Source organism: Salmo salar, chromosome ssa07, assembly GCF_905237065.1.
Source record: "Salmo salar chromosome ssa07, Ssal_v3.1, whole genome shotgun sequence".
NCBI classification, from domain to species: Eukaryota; Metazoa; Chordata; class Actinopteri; order Salmoniformes; family Salmonidae; genus Salmo; species Salmo salar.
The window spans coordinates 61,559,515-61,581,926 of record NC_059448.1 but is presented as its reverse complement, the minus strand read 5'-3'; the positions used below and the strand labels follow the sequence as shown (position 1 = coordinate 61,581,926).

Below are 22,412 nucleotides of genomic sequence, written 5' to 3'. Positions count from 1 at the left end.
CCCCTCCCCTCCCCTCCACAGAACCTTCCCTCTCTCCCCCTCCCCTCCACAGAATCTTCCCTCTCTCCCCTCCCTCCCCTCCACAGAACCTTCCCTCTCCTCCCCTCCCCTCCACAGAACCTTCCCTCTCTCTCCCCTCCCCTCCCCTCCACAGAACCTTCCCTCTCTCTCCCCTCCCCTCCCCTCCACAGAACCTTCCCTCCTCCCCTCCACAGAACCTTCCCTCTCTCTCCCCTCCCCTCCACAGAACCTTCCGCCTCTCTCTCCCCTCCCCTCCACAGAACCTTCCCTCTCTCTCCCCTCCCCTCCACAGAACCTTCCTCTCTCCTCCCCTCCCCTCCACAGAACCTTCCCTCTCTCTCCCCTCCCCTCCACAGAACCTTCCCTCTCTCCCTCCCCTCCCCTCCACAGAACCTTCCCTCTCTCTCTCCCTCCCCTCCACAGAACCTTCCCTCTCTCTCCCCTCCCCTCCCCTCCACAGAACCTTCCCTCCTCCCCTCCCCTCCACAGAACCTTCCCTCTCCTCCCTCCACAGAACCTTCCCTCTCCTCCCCTCCCCTCCCCTCCACAGAACCTTCCCTCTCCCCCTCCCTCCCCTCCACAGAACCTTCCCTCTCTCCTCCCCTCCCCTCCACAGAACCTTCCCTCTCTCCCCCCCTCCCCTCCACAGAACCTTCCCTCTCTCCCCTCCCCTCCCCTCCACAGAACCTTCCCTCTCTCTCCCCTCCCCTCCACAGAACCTTCCCTCTCTCTCCCCTCCTACCTCCCCTCCCCCTCCCCTCCCCTCCACAGAACCTTCCCTCTCCTCCCTCCCCCTCCCCTCCACAGAACCTTCCTCTCTCTCCCCTCCCCTCCCTCCCCTCCACAGAACCTTCCCTCTCTCTCCCCTCCCCTCCACAGAACCTTCCCTCTCTCCCCTCCCCTCCACAGAACCTTCCCTCTCTCCCCTCCCCTCCCCTCCACAGAACCTTCCCTCTCTCTCCCCTCCCCTCCCCTCCACAGAACCTTCCCTCTCTCCCTCCCTCCCCTCCACAGAACCTTCCCTCTCTCCCCTCCACAGACCTTCCCTCCCCTCCCCTCCACAGAACCTTCCCTCTCTCTCCCCTCCCCTCCACAGAACCTTCCCTCTCTCTCCCTCCCCTCCCCTCCACAGAACCTTCCTCTCTCTCCCCTCTCCCTCCACAGAACCTTCCCTCTCCTCCCCTCCCCTCCCCTCCACAGAACCTTCCCTCTCTCTCCCCTCCCCTCCCCTCCACAGAACCTTCCCTCTCTCTCCCCTCCCCTCCCCTCCACAGAACCTTCCCTCTCTCCCCCTCCCCCAGAGAACCTTCCCTCTCTCTCCCCTCCCCTCCCCTCCCTCTCCTCCCCTCCACAGAACCTTCCCTCTCTCTCCCCTCCCCTCCCCTCCACAGAACCTTCCCTTTCCTCCCCTCCCCTCCCCTCCACAGAACCTTCCCTCTCCTCCCCTCCCTCCCCTCCACAGAACCTTCCCTCTCTCTCCCCTCCCCTCCCCTCCACAGAACCTTCCCTCTCCTCCCCCTCCCCTCCACATAACCTTCCCTCTCTCCCTCCCCTCCCCTCCACAGAACCTTCCCTCTCCTCCCCTCCCCTCCACAGAACCTTCCCTCTCCCTCCCCTCCCCTCCACAGAACCTTCCCTCTCTCTCCCCTCCCCTCCACAGAATCTTCCCTCTCTCTCCCCTCCCCTCCCCTCCACAGAACCTTCCCTCCCCTCCCCTCCCCTCCCCTCCACAGAACCTTCCCTCTCTCTCCCCTCCCCTCCCCTCCCCTCCACAGAACCTTCCCTCTCTCTCCCCTCCCCTCCCCTCCACAGAACCTTCCCTCTCTCTCCCCTCCCCTCCACAGAATCTTCCCTCTCTCTCCCCTCCCCTCCCCTCCCCTCCACAGAACCTTCCCTCTCCTCCCCTCCCTCCCCTCCACAGAACCTTCCCTCTCTCTCCCCTCCCCTCCCCTCCACAGAACCTTCCCTCTCTCTCCCCTCCCTCCCCTCCACAGAACCTTCCCTCCCCTCCCCTCCACAGAACCTTCCCTCTCTCTCCCCTCCCCTCCACAGAACCTTCCGTCTCTCTCCCCTCCCCTCCCCTCCACAGAACCTTCCCTCTCTCCCCTCCCCTCCACAGAACCTTCCGTCTCTCTCCCCTCCCCTCCCCTCCACAGAACCTTCCCTCTCTCTCCCCTCCCCTCCCCTCCACAGAACCTTCCCTCTCTCTCCCCTCCCCCCCCTCCACAGAACCTTCCCTCCCCTCCCCTCCACAGAACCTTCCCTCTCTCCCCTCCCCTCCACAGAACCTTCCCTCCCCTCCCCTCCTCCCCTCCACAGAACCTTCCCTCTCTCTCCCCTCCCCTCCCCTCCACAGAATCTTCCCTCTCTCTCCCCTCCCCTCCCCTCCACAGAATCTTCCCTCACCTCCCCTCCCCTCCCCTCCAAAGAACCTTCCCTCTCCTCCCCTCCCCTCCCTCCAGAGAACCTTCCCTCTCTCTCCCCTCCCCTCCCCTCCACAGAACCTTCCGTCTCTCTCCCCTCCCCTCCCCTCCCCTCCAGAGAACCTTCCCTCTCTCTCCCCTCCCCTCCCCTCCACAGAACCTTCCCTCTCCTCCCCTCCACAGAACCTTCCCTCTCTCTCCCCTCCCCTCCCTCCCCTCCACAGAACCTTCCCTTTCCTCCCCTCCCCTCCCCTCCACAGAACCTTCCCTCTCCTCCCCTCCCCTCCCCTCCCCTCCACAGAACCTTCCCTCTCTCTCCCCTCCCCTCCCCTCCACAGAACCTTCCCTCTCCTCCCCTCCCCTCCCCTCCACAGAACCTTCCCTCTCCCCTCCCCTCCCCTCCACAGAACCTTCCCTCTCCCCTCCCCTCCCCTCCCTCCCCTCCACAGAACCTTCCCTCTCCTCCCCTACCCTCCACAGAACCTTCCCTCTCTCTCCCCTCCCCTCCCCTCCACAGAACCTTCCCTCTCTCTCCCCTCCCCTCCACAGAATCTTCCCTCTCTCCCCTCCCCTCCCCTCCACAGAACCTTCCCTCCCCTCCCCTCCCCTCCCCTCCACAGAACCTTCCCTCTCTCCTCCCTCCCCTCCCCTCCACAGAACCTTCCCTCTCTCTCCCTCCCCTCCCCTCCACAGAACCTTCCCTCTCTCTCCCCTCCCCTCCACAGAATCTTCCCTCTCTCTCCCCTCCCTCCCCTCCCCTCCACAGAACCTTCCCTCTCCTCCCCTCCCCTCCCCTCCACAGAACCTTCCCTCTCTCTCCCTCCCCTCCCCTCCACAGAACCTTCCCTCTCTCTCCCTCCCCTCCCCTCCACAGAACCTTCCCTCCCCTCCCTCCACAGAACCTTCCCTCTCTCTCCCCTCCCCTCCACAGAACCTTCCGTCTCTCTCCCCTCCCCTCCCCTCCACAGAACCTTCCCTCTCTCTCCCCTCCCCTCCACAGAACCTTCCGTCTCTCTCCCCTCCCCTCCCCTCCACAGAACCTTCCCTCTCTCTCCCCTCCCCTCCCCTCCACAGAACCTTCCCTCTCTCTCCCCTCCCCTCCCCTCCACAGAACCTTCCCTCCCCTCCCCTCCACAGAACCTTCCCTCTCTCCCCTCCCCTCCACAGAACCTTCCCTCCCCTCCCTCCCCTCCCCTCCACAGAACCTTCCCTCTCTCTCCCCTCCCTCCCCTCCACAGAATCTTCCCTCTCTCTCCCCTCCCCTCCCCTCCACAGAATCTTCCCTCACCTCCCCTCCCCTCCCCTCCAAAGAACCTTCCCTCTCCTCCCCTCCCCTCCCCTCCAGAGAACCTTCCCTCTCTCTCCCCTCCCCTCCCCTCCACAGAACCTTCCGTCTCTCTCCCCTCCCCTCCCCTCCCTCCACAGAACCTTCCCTCTCTCTCCCCTCCCCTCCACAGAACCTTCCCTCTCTCCCCCTCCCCTCCAGAGAACCTTCCCTCTCTCTCCCCTCCCCTCCACAGAACCTTCCCTCTCTCTCCCCTCCCCTCCCTCCCCTCCACAGAACCTTCCCTTTCCTCCCCTCCCCTCCCCTCCACAGAACCTTCCCTCCCCTCCCCTCCCCTCCCCTCCCCTCCCCTCCACAGAACCTTCCCTCCCCTCCCCTCCCCTCCCCTCCACAGAACCTTCCCTCTCTCTCCCCTCCCTCCACAGAACCTTCCCTCTCTCTCCCCTCCCCTCCACAGAACCTTCCCTCCCCTCCCCTCCCCTCCACAGAACCTTCCCTCTCTCTCCCCTCCCCTCCTCCCCTCCACAGAACCTTCCCTCTCCCTCCCCTCCCCTCCACAGAACCTTCCCTTTCCTCCCCTCCCCTCCCCTCCACAGAACCTTCCCTCTCCCCTCCCCTCCCCTCCACAGAACCTTCCCTCTCTCTCCCTCCCCTCCCCTCCCCTCCACAGAACCTTCCCTCTCCTCCCCTCCACAGAACCTTCCCTTTCCTCCCCTCCCCTCCCCTCCACAGAACCTTCCCTCTCCCTCCTCCCTCCCCTCCCCTCCCCTCCCCTCCACAGAACCTTCCCTCTCCCCTCCCCTCCCCTCCACAGAACCTTCCCTCTCCTCCCCTCCACAGAACCTTCCCTCTCCCTCCCCTCCCCTCCCCTCCCCTCCACAGAACCTTCCCTCTCCTCCCCTCCACAGAACCTTCCCTCTCCCTCCCCTCCCCTCCCCTCCCCTCCCCTCCCCTCCACAGAACCTTCCCTCTCCTCCCCTCCACAGAACCTTCCCTCTCTCTCTCCCTCCCCTCCCCTCCACAGAACCTTCCCTCTCTCTCCCCTCCCCTCCCCTCCCCTCCACAGAACCTTCCCTCTCCCCTCCCCTCCCCTCCACAGAACCTTCCCTCTCCTCCCCTCCACAGAACCTTCCCTCTCCTCCCCTCCCCTCCCCTCCACAGAACCTTCCCTCTCCTCTCCTCCCCTCCACAGAACCTTCCCTCTCCCTCCCTCCCCTCCCCTCCACAGAATCTTCCCTCTCTCTCTCCCCCTCCCCTCCACAGAACCTTCCCTCTCCTCCCTCCCCTCCCCTCCACAGAACCTTCCCTCTCCCTCCCCTCCCCTCCCCTCCACAGAATCTTCCCTCTCTCTCTCCCCCTCCCCTCCACAGAACCTTCCCCTACGGTGTTAGAGGATGTTACCTATCTCTTTCTCCGCAGGTCGAGATACCTGCCCCAGAACTCTCTAGTCGTACATATTTTATATGGTATATGGTCCTCTTCCATTTATCTATCCGCAGGGTGGGCTACTTGCCCTATAAATCTCTTCTCTTCCCTGATGTTGTGTTGTGCATAAGAACAGCCCTTAGCCATGGTATATTGTCCATATACCACACCCCCTCGGGCCTTATTGCTTAGTTAACATACTCTCTCCCCTCTCCTGCCCAGGGCTGGCTACCTACCCCAGAACGTGCCCCTCCAGATCATCTGCTACCTACCCCAGGGAGAGAGTTCCTGCCCTGGCACGCTGCCAGCCGCTCCCTCTACCAGCTGGACAAGCTGCTGGACCGCACAGAGGACTACAGCCTCTTCAGTGTAGGTTATAACCTCTGACCTCTAACCCTGACTCTAATCAAGCTGCTGGACCGCACAGAGGACTACAGCCTCTTCAGTGTAGGTTATAACCTATGAACTCTAAACATGACCCTGACCCTAATCAAGCTGCTGGACCGCACAGAGGACCACAGCCTTTTCAGTGTAGGTTATAACCTCTGACCCTGACCTCTAACCCTAACCTTGACCCTAACCAAGCTGCTGGACTTCACAGAGGACCACAGCTTCTTTAGTGTAGGTTATAACCTCTGACCTCTAACCCTGACCCTGACCCTAACCAAGCTGCTAGACTGCACATAGGACTACAGCCTCTTCCGTGTAGTTTATAACCTCTGACCCTAATCCAAACCCTGACCATAACTCTCCAACTACAGCCTCTTCAGTGTAGTTTATAACCTCTGACCCTAATCCTAACCCTGACTATAACCCTCCAACTACAGCCTCTTCAGTGTAGTTTATAACCTCTGACCCTAATCCTAACCCTGACTATAACCCTCCAACTACAGCCTCTTCAGTGTAGTTTATAACCTCTGACCCTAATCCTAACCCTGACCATAACCCTCCAACTACAGCCTCTTCAGTGTAGTTTATAACCTCTGACCCTAATCCTAACCCTGACCATAACCCTCCAACTACAGCCTCTTCAGTGTAGTTTATAACCTCTGACCCTAATCCTAACCCTGACCATAACCCTCCAACTACAGCCTCTTCAGTGTAGTTTATAACCTCTGACCCTAATCCTAACCCTGACCATAACCCTCCAACTACAGCCTCTTCAGTGTAGTTTATAACCTCTGACCCTAATCCTAACCCTGACTATAACCCTCCAACTACAGCCTCTTCAGTGTAGTTTATAACCTCTGACCCTAATCCTAACCCTGACCATAACCCTCCAACTACAGCCTCTTCAGTGTAGTTTATAACCTCTGATCCTAATCCTAACCCTGACTATAACCCTCCAACTACAGCCTCTTCAGTGTAGTTTATAACCTCTGACCCTAATCCTAACCCTGACTATAACCCTCCAACTACAGCCTCTTCAGTGTAGTTTATAACCTCTGACCCTAATCCTAACCCTGACTATAACCCTCCAACTACAACCTCTTCAGTGTAGTTTATAACCTCTGACCCTAATCCTAACCCTGACTATAACCCTCCAACTACAGCCTCTTCAGTGTAGTTTATAACCTCTGACCCTAATCCTAACCCTGACCATAACCCTCCAACTACAGCCTGTTTGGTACAGCTGGTGCCATCTCAGACCTTCTCTAAAGACCCCCAGCACCTTTCTGTGGATCAGGGTTCAGGGTTCAGGGTATTGAGGAGCTTCTGCCCAGCACTATAAACCCTATGTACTAATGTACCTACTGAGCCCCAGCACTATAAACCCTATGTACTAATGTACCCACTGAGCCCCAGCACTATAAACCCTATGTACTAATGTACCCACTGAGCCCCAGCACTATAAACCCTATGTACTAATGTACCCACTGAGCCCCAGCACTATAAACCCTATGTACTAATGTACCCACTGAGCCCCAGCACTATAAACCCTATGTACTAATGTACCCACTGAGCCCCAGCACTATAAACCCTATGTACTAATGTACCCACTGAGCCCCAGCACTATAAACCCTATGTACTAATGTACCCACTGAGCCCCAGCACTATAAACCCTATGTACTAATGTACCCACTGAGCCCCAGCACTATAAACCCTATGTACTAATGTACCCACTGAGCCCCAGCACTATAAACCCTATGTACTAATGTACCCACTGAGCCCCAGCACTATAAACCCTATGTACTAATGTACCCACTGAGCCCCAGCACTATAAACCCTATGTACTAATGTACCCACTGAGCCCCAGCACTATAAACCCTATGTACTAATGTACCCACTGAGCCCCAGCACTATAAACCCTATGTACTAATGTACCCACTGAGCCCCAGCACTATAAACCCTATGTACTAATGTACCCACTGAGCCCCAGCACTATAAACCCTATGTACTAATGTACCCACTGAGCCCCAGCACTATAAACCCTATGTACTAATGTACCCACTGAGCCCCAGCACTATAAACCCTATGTACTAATGTACCCACTGAGCCCCAGCACTATAAACCCTATGTACTAGATCACTCACGGAGCCTCAGCACAGGTCTGGAGGTCTTGATGTATGGGTTTTAAATGACTTATAAATGGTTTGTTGCTCCTGTTGAAGTGAAACCATAATGAGGTGTCTTATCTATCAAATAATGTGAAGTCCAGTCCATTTGTCAGTCTGACAACTCACACAGTTCTACTAGGCTTTATCATCAGTGGGTCCTCTGTCCCACCAGTGGGTCCTCTGTTCCACCAGTGGGTCCTCTGTTCCACCAGTGGGTCCTCTGTTCCACCAGTTGGTCCTCTGTTCCACCAGTGGGTGCTCTGTTCCACCAGTGGGTCCTCTGTCCCATCAGTGGGTCCTCTGTTCCACCAGTGGGTCCTCTGTACCACTTTCCAGGGTGTCAGTGAGGGAGGGAGAGTGTCAGGGAGGGAGGGAGGGAGAGGTCAGGGAGGGAGGGAGGGAGAGTGTCAGGGAGGGAGAGAGAGTGTCAGGGAGGGAGGGAGGGAGAGTGTCAGGGAGGGAGGGAGAGTGTCAGGGAGGGAGAGTGTCAGGGAGGGAGGGAGAGTGTTAGGGAAGGGAGGGAGGGGTGTCAGGGAGGGAGGAAGACTGTTAGGGAAGGGAGGGAGACTGTCAGGGAGGGAGGGATTGTGTCAGGGAGGGAGGGAGGGAGGGAGGGAGGGAGGGAGGGATGGAGGGAGGGAGGGAGGGAGGGAGGGAGGGAGGGAGGGAGGGAGGGAGGGAGGGAGGGAGGGAGGGAGGGAGGGAGGGAGGGAGGGAGGGAGGGAGAGTGTCAGGGAGGGAGGGAGGGAGGGAGAGTGTCAGGGAGGGAGGGAGGGAGAGTGTCAGGGAGGGAGGGAGGGAGAGTGTCAGGGAGGGAGAGAGAGTGTCAGGGAGGGAGGGAGGGAGAGTGTCAGGGAGGGAGGGAGAGTGTCAGGGAGGGAGAGTGTCAGGGAGGGAGGGAGAGTGTTAGGAAGGGAGGGAGGGTGTCAGGGAGGGAGGAAGACTGTTAGGAAGGGAGGGAGACTGTCAGGGAGGGAGGGATTGTGTCAGGGAGGGAGGGAGGGAGGGAGGGAGGGAGGGAGGGAGGGAGGGAGGGAGAGTGTCAGGGAGGGAGGGAGGGAGGGAGAGTGTCAGGGAGGGATGGAGGGTGGGAGGGAGGTAGGGAGAGTGTCAGGAAGGGAGAGTGTGAGGGAGGGAGGGAGGGAGGGATTGTGTCAGGGAGGGAGGGATGGAGAGTGTCAGGAAGGGAGAGTGTGAGGGAGGGAGGGATTGTGTCAGGGAGGGAGGGATGGAGAGTGTCAGGAAGGGAGAGTGTGAGGGAGGGAGGGATTGTGTCAGGGAGGGAGGGATGGAGAGTGTCAGGAAGGGAGAGTGTCAGGGAGGGAGAGTGTCAGGGAGGGAGAGTGTCAGGGAGGGAGAGTGTCAGGGAGGGAGAGTGTCAGGGAGGGAGAGTGTCAGGAAGGGAGAGTGTCAGGGAGGGAGAGTGTCAGGAAGGGAGGGAGGGATTGTGTCAGGAAGGGGTGAGTGTCAGGGAGGGAGAGTGTCAGGAAGGGAGAGTATCAGGAAGGGAGGGAGGGATTGTGTCAGGAAGGGAGAGTGTCAGGAAGGGAGAGTGTCAGGGAGGGAGGGAGGGATTGTGTCAGGAAGGGTGAGTGTCAGGGAGGGAGAGTGTCAGGAAGGGAGGGAGGGATTGTGTCAGGAAGGGAGAGTGTCAGGAAGGGAGAGTGTCAGGAAGGGAGAGTGTCAGGAAGGGAGAGTGTCAGGGAGGGAGAGTGTCAGGGAGGGAGGGAGGGATTGTGTCAGGAAGGGTGAGTGTCAGGGAGGGAGAGTGTCAGGAAGGGAGAGTGTCAGGGAGGGAGAGTGTCAGGAAGGGAGAGTGTCAGGAAGGGAGAGTGTCAGGGAGGGAGAGTGTCAGGGAGGGAGGGAGGGATTGTGTCAGGAAGGGTGAGTGTCAGGGAGGGAGAGGTCAGGAAGGGAGAGTGTCAGGGAGGGAGAGTGTCAGGGAGGGAGAGTGTCAGGGAGGGAGGGAGGGATTGTGTCAGGAAGGGTGAGTGTCAGGGAGGGAGAGTGTCAGGAAGGGAGGGAGGGATTGTGTCAGGAAGGGAGAGTGTCAGGAAGGGAGAGTGTCAGGAAGGGAGAGTGTCAGGAAGGGAGAGTGTCAGGAAGGGAGAGTGTCAGGAAGGGAGAGTGTCAGGGAGGGAGAGTGTCAGGGAGGGAGAGTGTCAGGGAGGGAGGGAGGGATTGTGTCAGGAAGGGTGAGTGTCAGGGAGGGAGAGTGTCAGGAAGGGAGGGAGGGATTGTGTCAGGAAGGGAGAGTGTCAGGAAGGGAGAGTGTCAGGAAGGGAGAGTGTCAGGGAGGGAGAGTGTCAGGGAGGGAGAGTGTCAGGAAGGGAGAGTGTCAGGGAGGGAGAGTGTCAGGGAGGGAGAGTGTCAGAGCTGTTGGTCACCCACTCCTCTGGGACTGGTGTTAATTTGTTTCCCGTGTCTGTCCAAGCAGATGTTGAAGAGAATAATGGAGGACAGAAACAGCTGCAGGAGATTATTTATGTCCTGGCGTTGTGGCCTTCTCTTGGCAGACCACCAAGGCCTCTGCTGGGTGCAGAGAGAGAGAGCCCACACACAAGTCTGAGGAGGAGTGTTCAGTGTTCACCACTCAGCTGAGTGGCGTTAACCCTCAGTGTTGGCAGTGAATGGTTCTATACAGAGATCCACCCTACGTCCCAAATTGCACCCTACTCCCTATATAGTGCACTACTTTAGACCAGAGTCCTAGTGGGTGGTAGTGCACTATAAAGGGCACAGCCCCAGAGAGGTGATTTACATGGAGAACAACAGGAACATGAAGGCTGTCACCTCCCACTAGGATGAGGAAGGAGGATAGTCCTCTTCAATTAGTAGGACAGCTGTGTGTGTGTGTGTGTGTGTGTGTGTGTGTGTGTGTGTGTGTGTGTGTGTGTGTGTGTGTGTGTGTGTGTGTGTGTGTGTGTGTGTGTGTGTGTGTGTGGTGTCTAGGCTGGGCCCTAATGTTAATCATGATTTGGTTTCAGTGAGGGACCGTGAAGGAGAGGCGCTACGTTAAATTAGCCTTGGCATCACCTGCTGTGTGGTTTGGAGAGCCAACACAATCATATTATGTGTCCCAAAATGGCATCCCTATTCCCTTTATAGTGCACTTCTGTTGGTAAGGGTCCAAAAGGCTCTGGTGGAAAGTAGTGCACTTTCTAGGGAATGGAGTGTAATCTGGGACACATTCATAACCCTACACAGCTCCTAGCCATCTGGGATACATCCATAATCCTATCCTAGCCATCTGATGGTCGTTCTACCCTCTTCCTGTTACATTCTAAGGTACAGTCAGTCTGGAGTCAATCCTTCCCTCGAGGCAGTTGTCCTTGATAACAAGAGTCAGCTTTTTTATGTTGAAATATCAAAACCTCTTGAGAATTACACTGCTTCGGCCACCAGGATCCGACCCCTCTTGCTGTTTATTTTCTGGGATTTTCAATTCCTCCTCCGCTAAAAATAGTGTCATTTGCCAACTACTGACATGTTTATTTTCAGGTCTGACTAACAACATCTATCTACTGTTGGCTTGTTGCTTTCTACTTCCTCCCCAACAGGACTACGTGCTGAAGCAAGTGGCCTCAAAGTACCACAAGATGGGCTGGCCCTTGGCTCTCACAGAAGGCTCCATCATACAGGCCTCCTACCAGACTGAGTATGTGATGCATACAGTCACCTGTCACACAACAAGTGGCTGGGTTGGGATGTTGTCTTGACCCACAAGCAGATCATTTAACTGTAGTCTCTCCTTCTGTCCCTCCTTCCCTTCTCTCTCTCTCTCCCTCCTTCTGTCCCTCCTTCCCTTCTCTCTCTCTCTCCCTCCTTCTGTCCCTCCTTCCCTTCTCTCTCTCTCTCCCTCCTTCTGTCCCTCCTTCCCTTCTCTCTCTCTCTCCCTCCTTCTGTCCCTCCTTCCCTTCTCTCTCTCTCTCCCTCCTTCTGTCCCTCCTTCCCTTCTCTCTCTCTCTCCCTCCTTCTGTCCCTCCTTCCCTTCTCTCTCTCTCTCCCTCCTTCTGTCCCTCCTTCCCTTCTCTCTCTCTCCCTCCTTCTGTCCCTCCTTCCCTTCTCTCTCTCTCTCCCTCCTTCTGTCCCTCGTTCCCTTCTCTCTCTCTCTCTCTCCTTCTGTCCCTCCTTCCCTTCTCTCTCTCTCTCCCTCCTCCTGTCCCTCCTTCCCTTCTCTCTCTCTCTCCCTCCTTCTGTCCCTCCTTCCCTTCTCTCTCTCTCTCCCTCCTTCTGTCCCTCGTTCCCTTCTCTCTCTCTCTCCTTCTGTCCCTCCTTCCCTTCTCTCTCTCTCTCTCTCCCTCCTTCTGTCCCTCCTTCCCTTCTCTCTCTCTCTCCCTCCTTCTGTCCCTCGTTCCCTTCTCTCTCTCTCTCCTTCTGTCCCTCCTTCCCTTCTCTCGCTCTCTCCCTCCTCCTGTCCCTCCTTCCCTTCTCTCTCTCTCTCCCTCCTTCTGTCCCTCCTTCCCTTCTCTCGCTCTCTCCCTCCTTCTGTCCCTCCTTCCCTTCTCTCGCTCTCTCCCTCCTCCTGTTCCTCCTTCCCTTCTCTCTCTCCCTCCTTCTGTCCCTCCTTCCCTTCTCTCTCTCTCTCCCTCCTTCTGTCCCTCCTTCCCTTCTCTCGCTCTCTCCCTCCTTCTGTCCCTCCTTCCCTTCTCTCTCTCTCTCCCTCCTTCTGTCCCTCCTTCCCTTCTCTCTCTCTCTCTCTCCCTCCTTCTGTCCCTCCTTCCCTTCTCTCGCTCTCTCCCTCCTTCTGTCCCTCCTTCCCTTCTCTCTCTCTCTCCCTCCTTCTGTCCCTCCTTCTCTCTCTCTCTCTCTCTCCTTCTGTCCCTCCTTCCCTTCTCTCGCTCTCTCCCTCCTTCTTTCCCTTCTCTCTCACTCCCTCCTTCTGTCCCTCCTTCCCTTCTCTCTCTCTCTCCCTCCTTCTGTCCCTCCTTCCCTTCTCTCTCTCTCTCCCTCCTTCTGTCCCTCCTTCCCTTCTCTCTCTCTCTCCCTCCTTTTGTCCCTCCTTCCCTTCTCTCGCTCTCTCCCTCCTTCTGTCCCTCCTTCCCTTCTCTCGCTCTCTCCCTCCTTCTGTCCATCCTTCCCTTCTCTCTCTCTATCTGCTTCTGTCTCTCCTTCCCTCTTCTTTTTCCCTTCCTCTCTCTCTCCCCCTCCCTCTCTCCCTCTCTCATTCCCTCCCTCCCTCCCCCTTTTTTGTTTCTGTACCTCTCACCACCTGACCCTCTTCCACCTCTCTCCCTCTCTTCTCTCTCCCTCCCCTCTCTCTCTCCTCTCTCTCCCTCCCTCCCTCCTCCCTCCCTCCCTCCCCCCTCCCTCCCTCCCTCCCTCCCTCCCTCCCTCCCTCCCTCCCACTGTCTCATGGACAGAGAGCTGCAGAGAGAGGTGATCATGCTGGCTTGTAGTTTTGGGAACAAGCACTGTCACCGCCAAGCCGTGTCACTCATCTCTGATTGGATCTCCAGCAACAAGAACAGGTACAGTAGACAGCATCCTAAATGGCACCCAGTGGTTCTGGCTTATCCCCGCCCCCGTGGGACGGTTGAGCTAACGTAGGCTAATGTGATTAGCATGAGATTGTATGTAACAAAAAAAAGATCCCAGGACATAGACATATCTAATATGGGCAGAAAGCTTAAATTCTTGTTAATCTAACTGCACTGCCCAATTTACAGTAGCTATTACAGTGAAATAATACCATGCTATTGTTTGAGGAGAGTGCACAATTATGAACTTGAAAATGTATTAATTAACCAATTAGGCACATTTGGGCAGTCTTAATACAACATTTTGAACAGATATGCAATGGTTCATTGGATCAGTCTAAAACTTTGCACATACACAATCTAAACTACATTATGGCCTTTCTCTTGCATTTCAAAGATTATGGTACAATTTGTTTTTTAAAATCTTTTACCAGATCTAATGTGCTATATTCTCCTAGATGAATTCTACATTTCCACAAACTTCAAAGTGTTTCCTTTCAAATGGTATCAAGAATATGCATATCCTTGTTTCAGGTCCTGAGCTATAGACAGTTAGATTTGGGTATGTCATTTTAGGCGAAAATTGAAAACAAAAAGGTGAGATCCTTATTAAATCAGTGCACTACTGTATAGGGAGTAGGGTCCTCTTTCAGATTGGTCCATAGAGACAGAGAGCGGGTGTCGTGCTGGGCCCACAGTGGACCACATGTTGAATTTACATATACTGTACATAGTAGGAGGACAGATTCACTTGGAAGACACTGGTCTGAAAGCTCCTTATCATTTAGAGAGATTTCCACCCACTGTGTGGACCACAAGGGAACAGAATGTTTAGTCTAGTTTAAAGGTAATTTTCATTAAAAAGGGTGAGAGACAAGCCACTAAACGTCACTGGATGAGATAGTGGAAGCTTACATGTATCATTCTGCCTTATTTCCAACAAGACACCTCTCCTCTTTATATATCAGCAAGCAGCTCTCCTCTCTCCTCTTTATATATCACCAAGCAGCTCTCCTCTCTCCTCTTTATATATCACCAAGCAGTTCTCCTCTCTCCTCTTTATATATCACCAAGCAGCTCTCCTCTCTCCTCTTTATATATCACCAAGCACCTCTCCTCTCCTCTTTATATATCACCAAGCAGCTCTCCTCTCTCCTCTTTATATATCACCAAGCAGCTCTCCTCTCTCCTCTTTACATATCACCAAGCAGCTCTCCTCTCTCCTCTTTATATATCACCAAGCAGCTCTCCTCTCTCCTCTTTATATATCACCAAGCAGCTCTCCTCTCTCCTCTTTATATATCACCAAGCAGCTCTCCTCTCTCCTCTTTATATATCACCAAGCAGCTCTCCTCTCTCCTCTTTATATATCACCAAGCAGCTCTCCTCTCTCCTCTTTATATATCACCAAGCAGCTCTCCTCTCTTCATCTGAAAGAATCTAAAAGTCACACTCCGTTTTATAGCTCCTTTTTACAGAGCAGAATGTCCCATTGTTGAATCCCAGTGGGCCTGACATAGATTTGAGTTCTGATCAATACGGCACGTTGGACAACCTTGCCAATATCGATGTTTCAAACGCCAAGTGTCCATGGAAACAGAATCTATCCCTTGTCTAAACCCTCCACCTGTTGCTCTCGGCAACACAAATAACAAAATCCACAACAATGGCCCCCCACCTCTACACAGACGTGTTGATAACAACACTCTCTTCATCTCCGCTATGATACAAAGATCCCTCATTCTGCCCTGCAAGCCCACTCTCCTTTCAGCAAGACTCCAGGGTCTGATTGGTTCTCTGTGTCTTCCTTCAGGAACACTGTCTAATGATCCAGGGTCTGATTGGTTCTCTGTGTCTTCCTTCAGGAACACTGTCTAATGATCCAGGGTCTGATTGGTTCTCTGTGTCTTCCTTCAGGAACACTGTCTAATGATCCAGGGTCTGATTGGTTCTCTGTGTCTTCCTTCAGGAACACTGTCTGATGATCCAGGGTCTGATTGGTTCTCTGTGTCTTCCTTCAGGAACACTGTCTAATGATCCAGGGTCTGATTGGTTCTCTGTGTCTTCCTTCAGGAACACTGTCTGATGATCCAGGGTCTGATTGGTTCTCTGTGTCTTCCGTCAGAATAATACAGAATAAACTAAGATAGGACATAATGAAGATACAGTATCTAGTGCTTAAGAGCGTTGGGCCAGTAACCAAAATGTCGCTGGTTTGAATCCCTGAGCTGACTAGGTTGAACATCTGCCGATGTGAGAATTGGCCTGTGTTGACTTCTAACATTTTTTATTTAACCTTTATTTAACTAGACAAGTCAGTTAAGAACAAATTCTTATTTTACAATGACGGCCTACCCCGGTCAAACCCTAACCCGATCACGGCCGGTTGTGATACAGCCTGGAATCGAACCAGGGTCTCTAATGACGCCTCTAGCACTGAGATGCAGTGCCTTAGACTGCTGCGCCCCTCGGGAGCCCCAAAACATGGTGGTGAAAGGTTGGAACCAGACTGGCTTTATCTCTCTATAGGCCCCGTAGCCTCTGTTACTGTACATAAAAAACTCCATGCTCCCAAAGGGCACCCTATTCCCTTTATAGTGCACTACTTTTGACCAGGGCTCATATTATAGTGCACTACTTTTGACCAGGACTCATAGGGGAATAGGGTGCCATTTGGTATGCAGGCCAAGTCAAAACTCCCCATCTTAAAGCATAAGCACTTCATAAAACCCCACTGCCCTCGTCACATGGCTTTATGATCAAGGTAGTAATGTGTGACGGCTGAGCTCAGCAGCGTTAATGTGGAACCCTCATACCTGCTGTGGCCCACATCTTCCTGTACCATCCTTACACTATCTCCATCTATAAAGAGGAGACAGACAGACAGACAGACAGACAGACAGACAGACAGACAGACAGACAGACAGACAGACAGACAGACAGACAGACAGACAGACAGACAGACAGACAGACAGACAGACAGACAGACAGACAGACAGACAGACAGACAGATACAGACAGACAGATACAGAGAGACAGATACAGAGAGAGAGATACAGAGAGAGAGATACAGAGAGAGAGATACAGAGAGAGAGATACAGACAGACAGACAGACAGACAGACAGACAGACAGACAGACAGACAGACAGACAGACAGACAGACAGACAGACAGACAGACAGACAGACAGACAGACAGACAGACAGACAGACAGATAGATAGATAGATAGATAGATAGATAGATAGATAGATAGATAGATAGATAGATAGATAGATAGATAGATAGATAGATAGATAGATAGAGTCACCTTGAGAAGAACTTTAACTGTAAAAACACTGACACTTGGTTTCCTAAAGTGTAACCTGCAGTGATTTAACCTGCAGTGATTTAACCTGCAGTGATTTAACCTGCAGTGATTTATCCTGCAGTGATTTAACCTGTAGTGATTTAACCTGCAGTGATTTAACCTGCAGTGATTTAACCTGCAATGATTTAACCTGCAGTGATTTAACCTGAGTGATTTAACCTACAGTGATTTAACCTGAGTGATTTAACCTGAGTGATTTAACCTGAGTGATTTAACCTGCAGTGATTTAACCTGCAGTGATTTAACCTGCAGTGATTTAACCTGAGTGATTTAACCTGAGTGATTTAACCTGCAGTGATTTAACCTGAGTGATTTAACCTACAGTGATTTAACCTGAGTGATTTAACCTGAGTGATTTAACCTGAGTGATTTAACCTACAGTGATTTAACCTACAGTGATTTAACCTGCAGTGATTTAACCTGTAGTGATTTAACCTGCAGTGATTTAACCTGAGTGATTTAACCTGCAGTGATTTAACCTGAGTGATTTAACCTGCAGTGATTTAACCTGAGTGATTTAACCTGCAGTGATTTAACCTGCAGTGATTTAACCTACAGTGATTTAACCTGAGTGATTTAACCTGAGTGATTTAACCTGGGTGATTTAACCTGCAGTGATTTAACCTGCAGTGATTTAACCTGCAGTGATTTAACCTGCAGTGATTTAACCTGAGTGATTTAACCTGCAGTGATTTAACCTGAGTGATTTAACCTGCAGTGATTTAACCTGCAGTGATTTAACCTTCAGTGATTTAACCTGCAGTGATTTAACCTACAGTGATTTAACCTGCAGTGATTTAACCTGCAGTGATTTAACCTGCAGTGATTTAACCTGCAGTGATTTAACCTGAGTGATTTAACCTACAGTGATTTAACCTACAGTGATTTAACCTGCAGTGATTTAACCTGAGTGATTTAACCTGAGTGATTTAACCTGAGTGATTTAACCTACAGTGATTTGACCTGCAGTGATTTAACCTACAGTGATTTAACCTGAGTGATTTAACCAACAGTGATTTAACCTGAGTGATTTAACCTACAGTGATTTAACCTGAGTGATTTAACCTACAGTGATAACCTGCAGTGATTTAACCTACAGTGATTTAACCTACAGTGATTTAACCTGCAGTGATTTAACCTACAGTGATTTAACCTGCAGTGATATAACCTGCAGTGATTTAACCTACAGTGATTTAACCTACAGTGATTTAACCTACAGTAGCAATTGTGCCAGGGAGAGCTGTCAGTTGAGCTTATGATCTGGTGGTCTGCTCTCTCTGTCTCTGTTATACCATCACTACATCATCCTTGATTTGTAGAGTCTGAATGAAAGACTGAATGTTAATATTAGGAAACATCGTGGCCTAGAAAGTTCATTATTTCCGTCATCGTTGTGAGAGACTGCATGCAGAGAGAGCAGTATTCTGTGTCTTCAGTCATTATGTCTCTATCACACTTTGACCACACACTAGGTATATTCAGGATTTTTTGGGGCTTTTTCTACAAGCTGCATTTTTCCACAAGATTGCGTTGGGGAAACTATGCTAGAGTTTAGACTCCTGAGGCTCTCCCAAACCCCCTGTGTGCCATGGACCCAGTCAGCAGAAGTGTTTTGCTCAGTAAGGTCTTGCTATAGTAAACTTTCTCCAAAGCCTTGATTCCTCTCGAGAGCCCAAAATGTCATGCTCTCAATCTATTGTAGAAATATAGTGCATGAAAAGCCCAACCTCATCCCATGACACATCATTATGGATTTTCTGTTTTTTACTACAGCCTGAGCAACAGCTAGAAGTTTCCCGTTCAATCCCCAGTCCAGCCATTATAATAGGAACCACATTTTAGGCTTGGAATTCAGGATGGACAAGATACTTAAGGACCGTTAAGTTAACGGTGGTGCATGACATGTCTGCTCTGTATGACTTTGGGTTTACACTATCGCTGTACAACATCATAGGGAGAGGACCTGTGAATGTAACGTTTCAACAAACAACCTTTTAACATATTGACAAAACATGCAGTCATCCATGATGTTTAACATGTTATAGAAGGAGACAATCCTTAACAATCAGGTTCAGGATTCAGACGACCTGATTGGTTAAAGCGTGCGGCTGATCTTACAACGTCACACAAACACAGTCATATTATTTCTGGGTACTTTGAGCTGAGACAAACGCATTGGTCTGACACGCCGATGCCGTTTTCATAAATGGAGCATCTAAAACGATTTATCGGTTGAAAACAAAGGTAATTGTGCCTGGCTCAACTCACAACACCCCCAGGACATTTTAACATGAACATCGTCATTGACGCAACACAGTGAATTTCTAAACCCTTTCATTTTGTTGTTTTTTACAATGTGAGTAAACTATAGACACACTATATGGAGATGGGGCATGTTATCCCATTGTTAAAAAGCAGGCCATGTCTCTGGTGTAGTCGAGAACATTATTGTGCCTCACTGAGATGTGAACGGGAGAAACAGCTGATGTGTCAAAATGGAAGCAAAACAACTCCACAAACAAGGGCTCTGTTCCAAGCAAATATACGCTCTGTTTCGTCTGTTTACACAACGCTGATAGCCAATCTCTTTATCTTCTCTGAGGATTCTGGTCCGCTTGGTATTGATTTGTTAACCTTTGTTTAATCAGGGTAAAATCCTTTGAGGTTAAAAATGATTACGTGAGGAAGACCTGAAAAGAAGCCAACTGACACAAACAGCAGGAAATACTGAATACTAATATTATTGTAGTAGTTTAAATGAGAGTGAAATTGGTAATGTAATTGGTTTGTGTGTGTGTGTGTGTGTGTGTGTGTGTGTGTGTGTGTGTGTGTGTGTGTGTGTGTGTGTGTGTGTGTGTGTGTGTGTGTGTGTGTGTGTGTGTGTGTGTGTGTGTGTGTGTGTGTGTGTGTGTGTGTGTGTGTGTGTGTGTGTGTGTGTGTGTGTGTGTGTGTGTGTGTGTGTGTGTGTGTGTGTGTGTGTGTGTGTGTGTGTGTGTGTGTGTGTGTGTGTGTGTGTGTGTGTGTGTGTGTGTGGTGTATGTGTGTGTGTGTGTGTGTGTGTGTGTGTGTGTGTGTGTGTGTGTGTGTGTGTGTGTGTGTGTGTGTGTGTGTGTGTGTGTGTGTGTATTCTTCCCTGCAGGATCCCTCCCAACGTGCGTGACATAGTGTACTGTACAGGCGTGTCTCTGATGGATGAGGACGTGTGGGAGTTTATCTGGATGAAGTTCCACTCCACAACAGCCATCTCAGAGAAGAAGGTTCTCCTGGAGGCTCTCACCTGCAGCGACAATGGCTTCCTTCTCAACCGGTGAGTCATTTGTAACAGAACTTTATTGTTCCCTCACAGGGAAACATAACTGTATTGTTCCTTCACAAGGAAAGAGCTTTCTGCTCAACCGGTGAGTCAATATTAAATAACTTTATTGATCCATCACATGAAATTTCACAACAGCTTTGTGCTCATCTGGTGAGTCAACCACATTTAGCATCTCCTGGCTTCCACGCATCGCCTACAAGCCACTGATGCAGACCTTTGGAACATCTACAATTCAAAAAGTCTAATAAATCCATGTAATATAGCCTTCACCACCACAATAAATCCATGATTTATTTTAAACAGGTCTAAAGGAGCATGATAAGAAGAAAATGTAGTCTACTTCAGAAGAACAGAATAGCATACTCTTGTTGTCCTTATGTTAGGTCCTGATCCATTTATTTTTATCCTAAAAAGTCCCTAATCCTTGCCGATGACAAGCATACCCATAATATGATGCAGCCACCACCATTTGTATTCAGGACATAAAGTACATTTCTCTGCCAAATATTTTGCAGTATTACGTTAGTGCCTTCTTGCAAACAGGATGCATGAGAACACGTTTATAGTACTATGTACCGTAGGCTTTGACCTTTAATACAGGTTAATACTGGGAACTAGAATACTGTACTGTAGGATATGACCTGTAATACAGGTTAATACTGGGAACTAGAATACTGTACTGTAGGATATGACCTGTAATACAGGTTAATACTGGGAACTAGAATACTGTACTGTAGGATATGACCTGTAATACAGGTTAATACTGGGAACTAGAATACTGTACTGTAGGATATGACCTGTAATACAGGTTAATACTGGGAACTAGAATACTGTACTGTAGGATATGACCTGTAATACAGGTTAATACTGGGAACTAGAATACTGTACTGTAGGATATGACCTGTAATACAGGTTAATACTGGGAACTACAATACCGTAATGTAGACATTGACTTTCCAATGTATCCAGATTGAAGACCTCACCAGGAAGCCTCACCAAGCTAGTTACAGGTATGAGATGTGGAAGGACAGGCCATTTCTGATTTGAAGCGAGTCAATCTGAAACATACATAACCCTTGCTTTGTTTATCTAGTCCTCTGTCTACACTAGCATAGAACTTCAGAATTAATGTATTGAGCATTCAAAGGGGTATGCTAGTATGGACACATCATATTGGTACCCAGGTTTGTCTGAGCACACTGAACAAGGCCCTCTCACACACAGTAAAAACCTCTAGTGTCCCCTATAGGGGCCGGGGTCCAGCTGTATAGACACGGGATTGCAGTAAGCATGACAGGGTCCAGCTGTATAGACACCAGAGAGGGGATTGCAGTAAGCATGACAGGGTCCAGCTGTATAGACACCAGAGAGGGGATTGCAGTAAGCATGACAGGGGCCAGCTGTATAGACACCAGAGAGGGGATTGCAGTAAGCATGACAGGGGCCAGCTGTATGGACACCAGAGAGGGGATTGCAGTAAGCATGACAGGGTCCAGCTGTATAGACACCAGAGAGGGGATTGCAGTAAGCATGACAGGGGCCAGCTGTATAGACACCAGAGAGGGGATTGCAGTAAGCATGACAGGGGCCAGCTGTATAGACACCAGAGAGGGGATTGCAGTAAGCATGACAGGGTCCAGCTGTATAGACACCAGAGAGGGGATTGCAGTAAGCATGACAGGGGCCAGCTGTATAGACACCAGAGAGGGGATTGCAGTAAGCATGACAGGGTCCAGCTGTATAGACACCAGAGAGGGGATTGCAGTAAGCATGACAGGGGCCAGCTGTATAGACACCAGAGAGGGGATTGCAGTAAGCATGACAGGGGCCAGCTGTATAGACACCAGAGAGGGGATTGCAGTAAGCATGACAGGGTCCAGCTGTATAGACACCAGAGAGAGGATTGCAGTAAGCATGACAGGGTCCAGCTGTATAGACACCAGAGAGGGGATTGCAGTAAGCATGACAGGGGCCAGCTGTATAGACACCAGAGAGGGGATTGCAGTAAGCATGACAGGGGCCAGCTGTATAGACACCAGAGAGAGGATTGCAGTAAGCATGACAGGGGCCAGCTGTATGGACACCAGAGAAAGGATTGCAGTAAGCATGACAGGGGCCAGCTGTATAGACACCAGAGAGGGGATTGCAGTAAGCATGACAGGGTCCAGCTGTATAGACACCAGAGAGGGGATTGCAGTAAGGATGACAGGGGCCAGCTGTATAGACACCAGAGAGAGGATTGCAGTAAGAATGACAGGTGCCAGCTGTATAGACACCAGAGAGAGGATTGCAGTAAGCATGACAGGGGCCAGCTGTATAGACACCAGAGAGAGGATTGCAGTAAGCATGACAGGGGCCAGCTGTATAGACACCAGAGAGGGGATTGCAGTAAGAGTGACAAATGGTTTTTCAGGAAGCAGGGTAGTTAGTATGTAAAGTGGTTGTCAGGGCGATGAGAGTATAATTGATGGTTTATGATCCCTGCAGGTCTCAGTGATCAATCACTAATTTATCAGAAATAAACCAGATGATCGCCT

General features: G+C 51.6%; 1 protein-coding gene across 1 annotated transcript in view; it reads left to right on the top strand.

Moving 5' to 3' along the window:
• Positions 1-22,412, top strand: part of LOC106609815 (thyrotropin-releasing hormone-degrading ectoenzyme) — a 436,096-nt gene that overhangs the window by 399,393 nt on the left and 14,291 nt on the right. Inside the window, 5 exon segments of the mRNA XM_045722407.1 lie at positions 5,377-5,429; positions 5,432-5,523; positions 11,273-11,370; positions 13,076-13,183; positions 19,699-19,866. Of these exon segments, the coding sequence (XP_045578363.1) occupies positions 5,377-5,429; positions 5,432-5,523; positions 11,273-11,370; positions 13,076-13,183; positions 19,699-19,866 (519 nt within the window).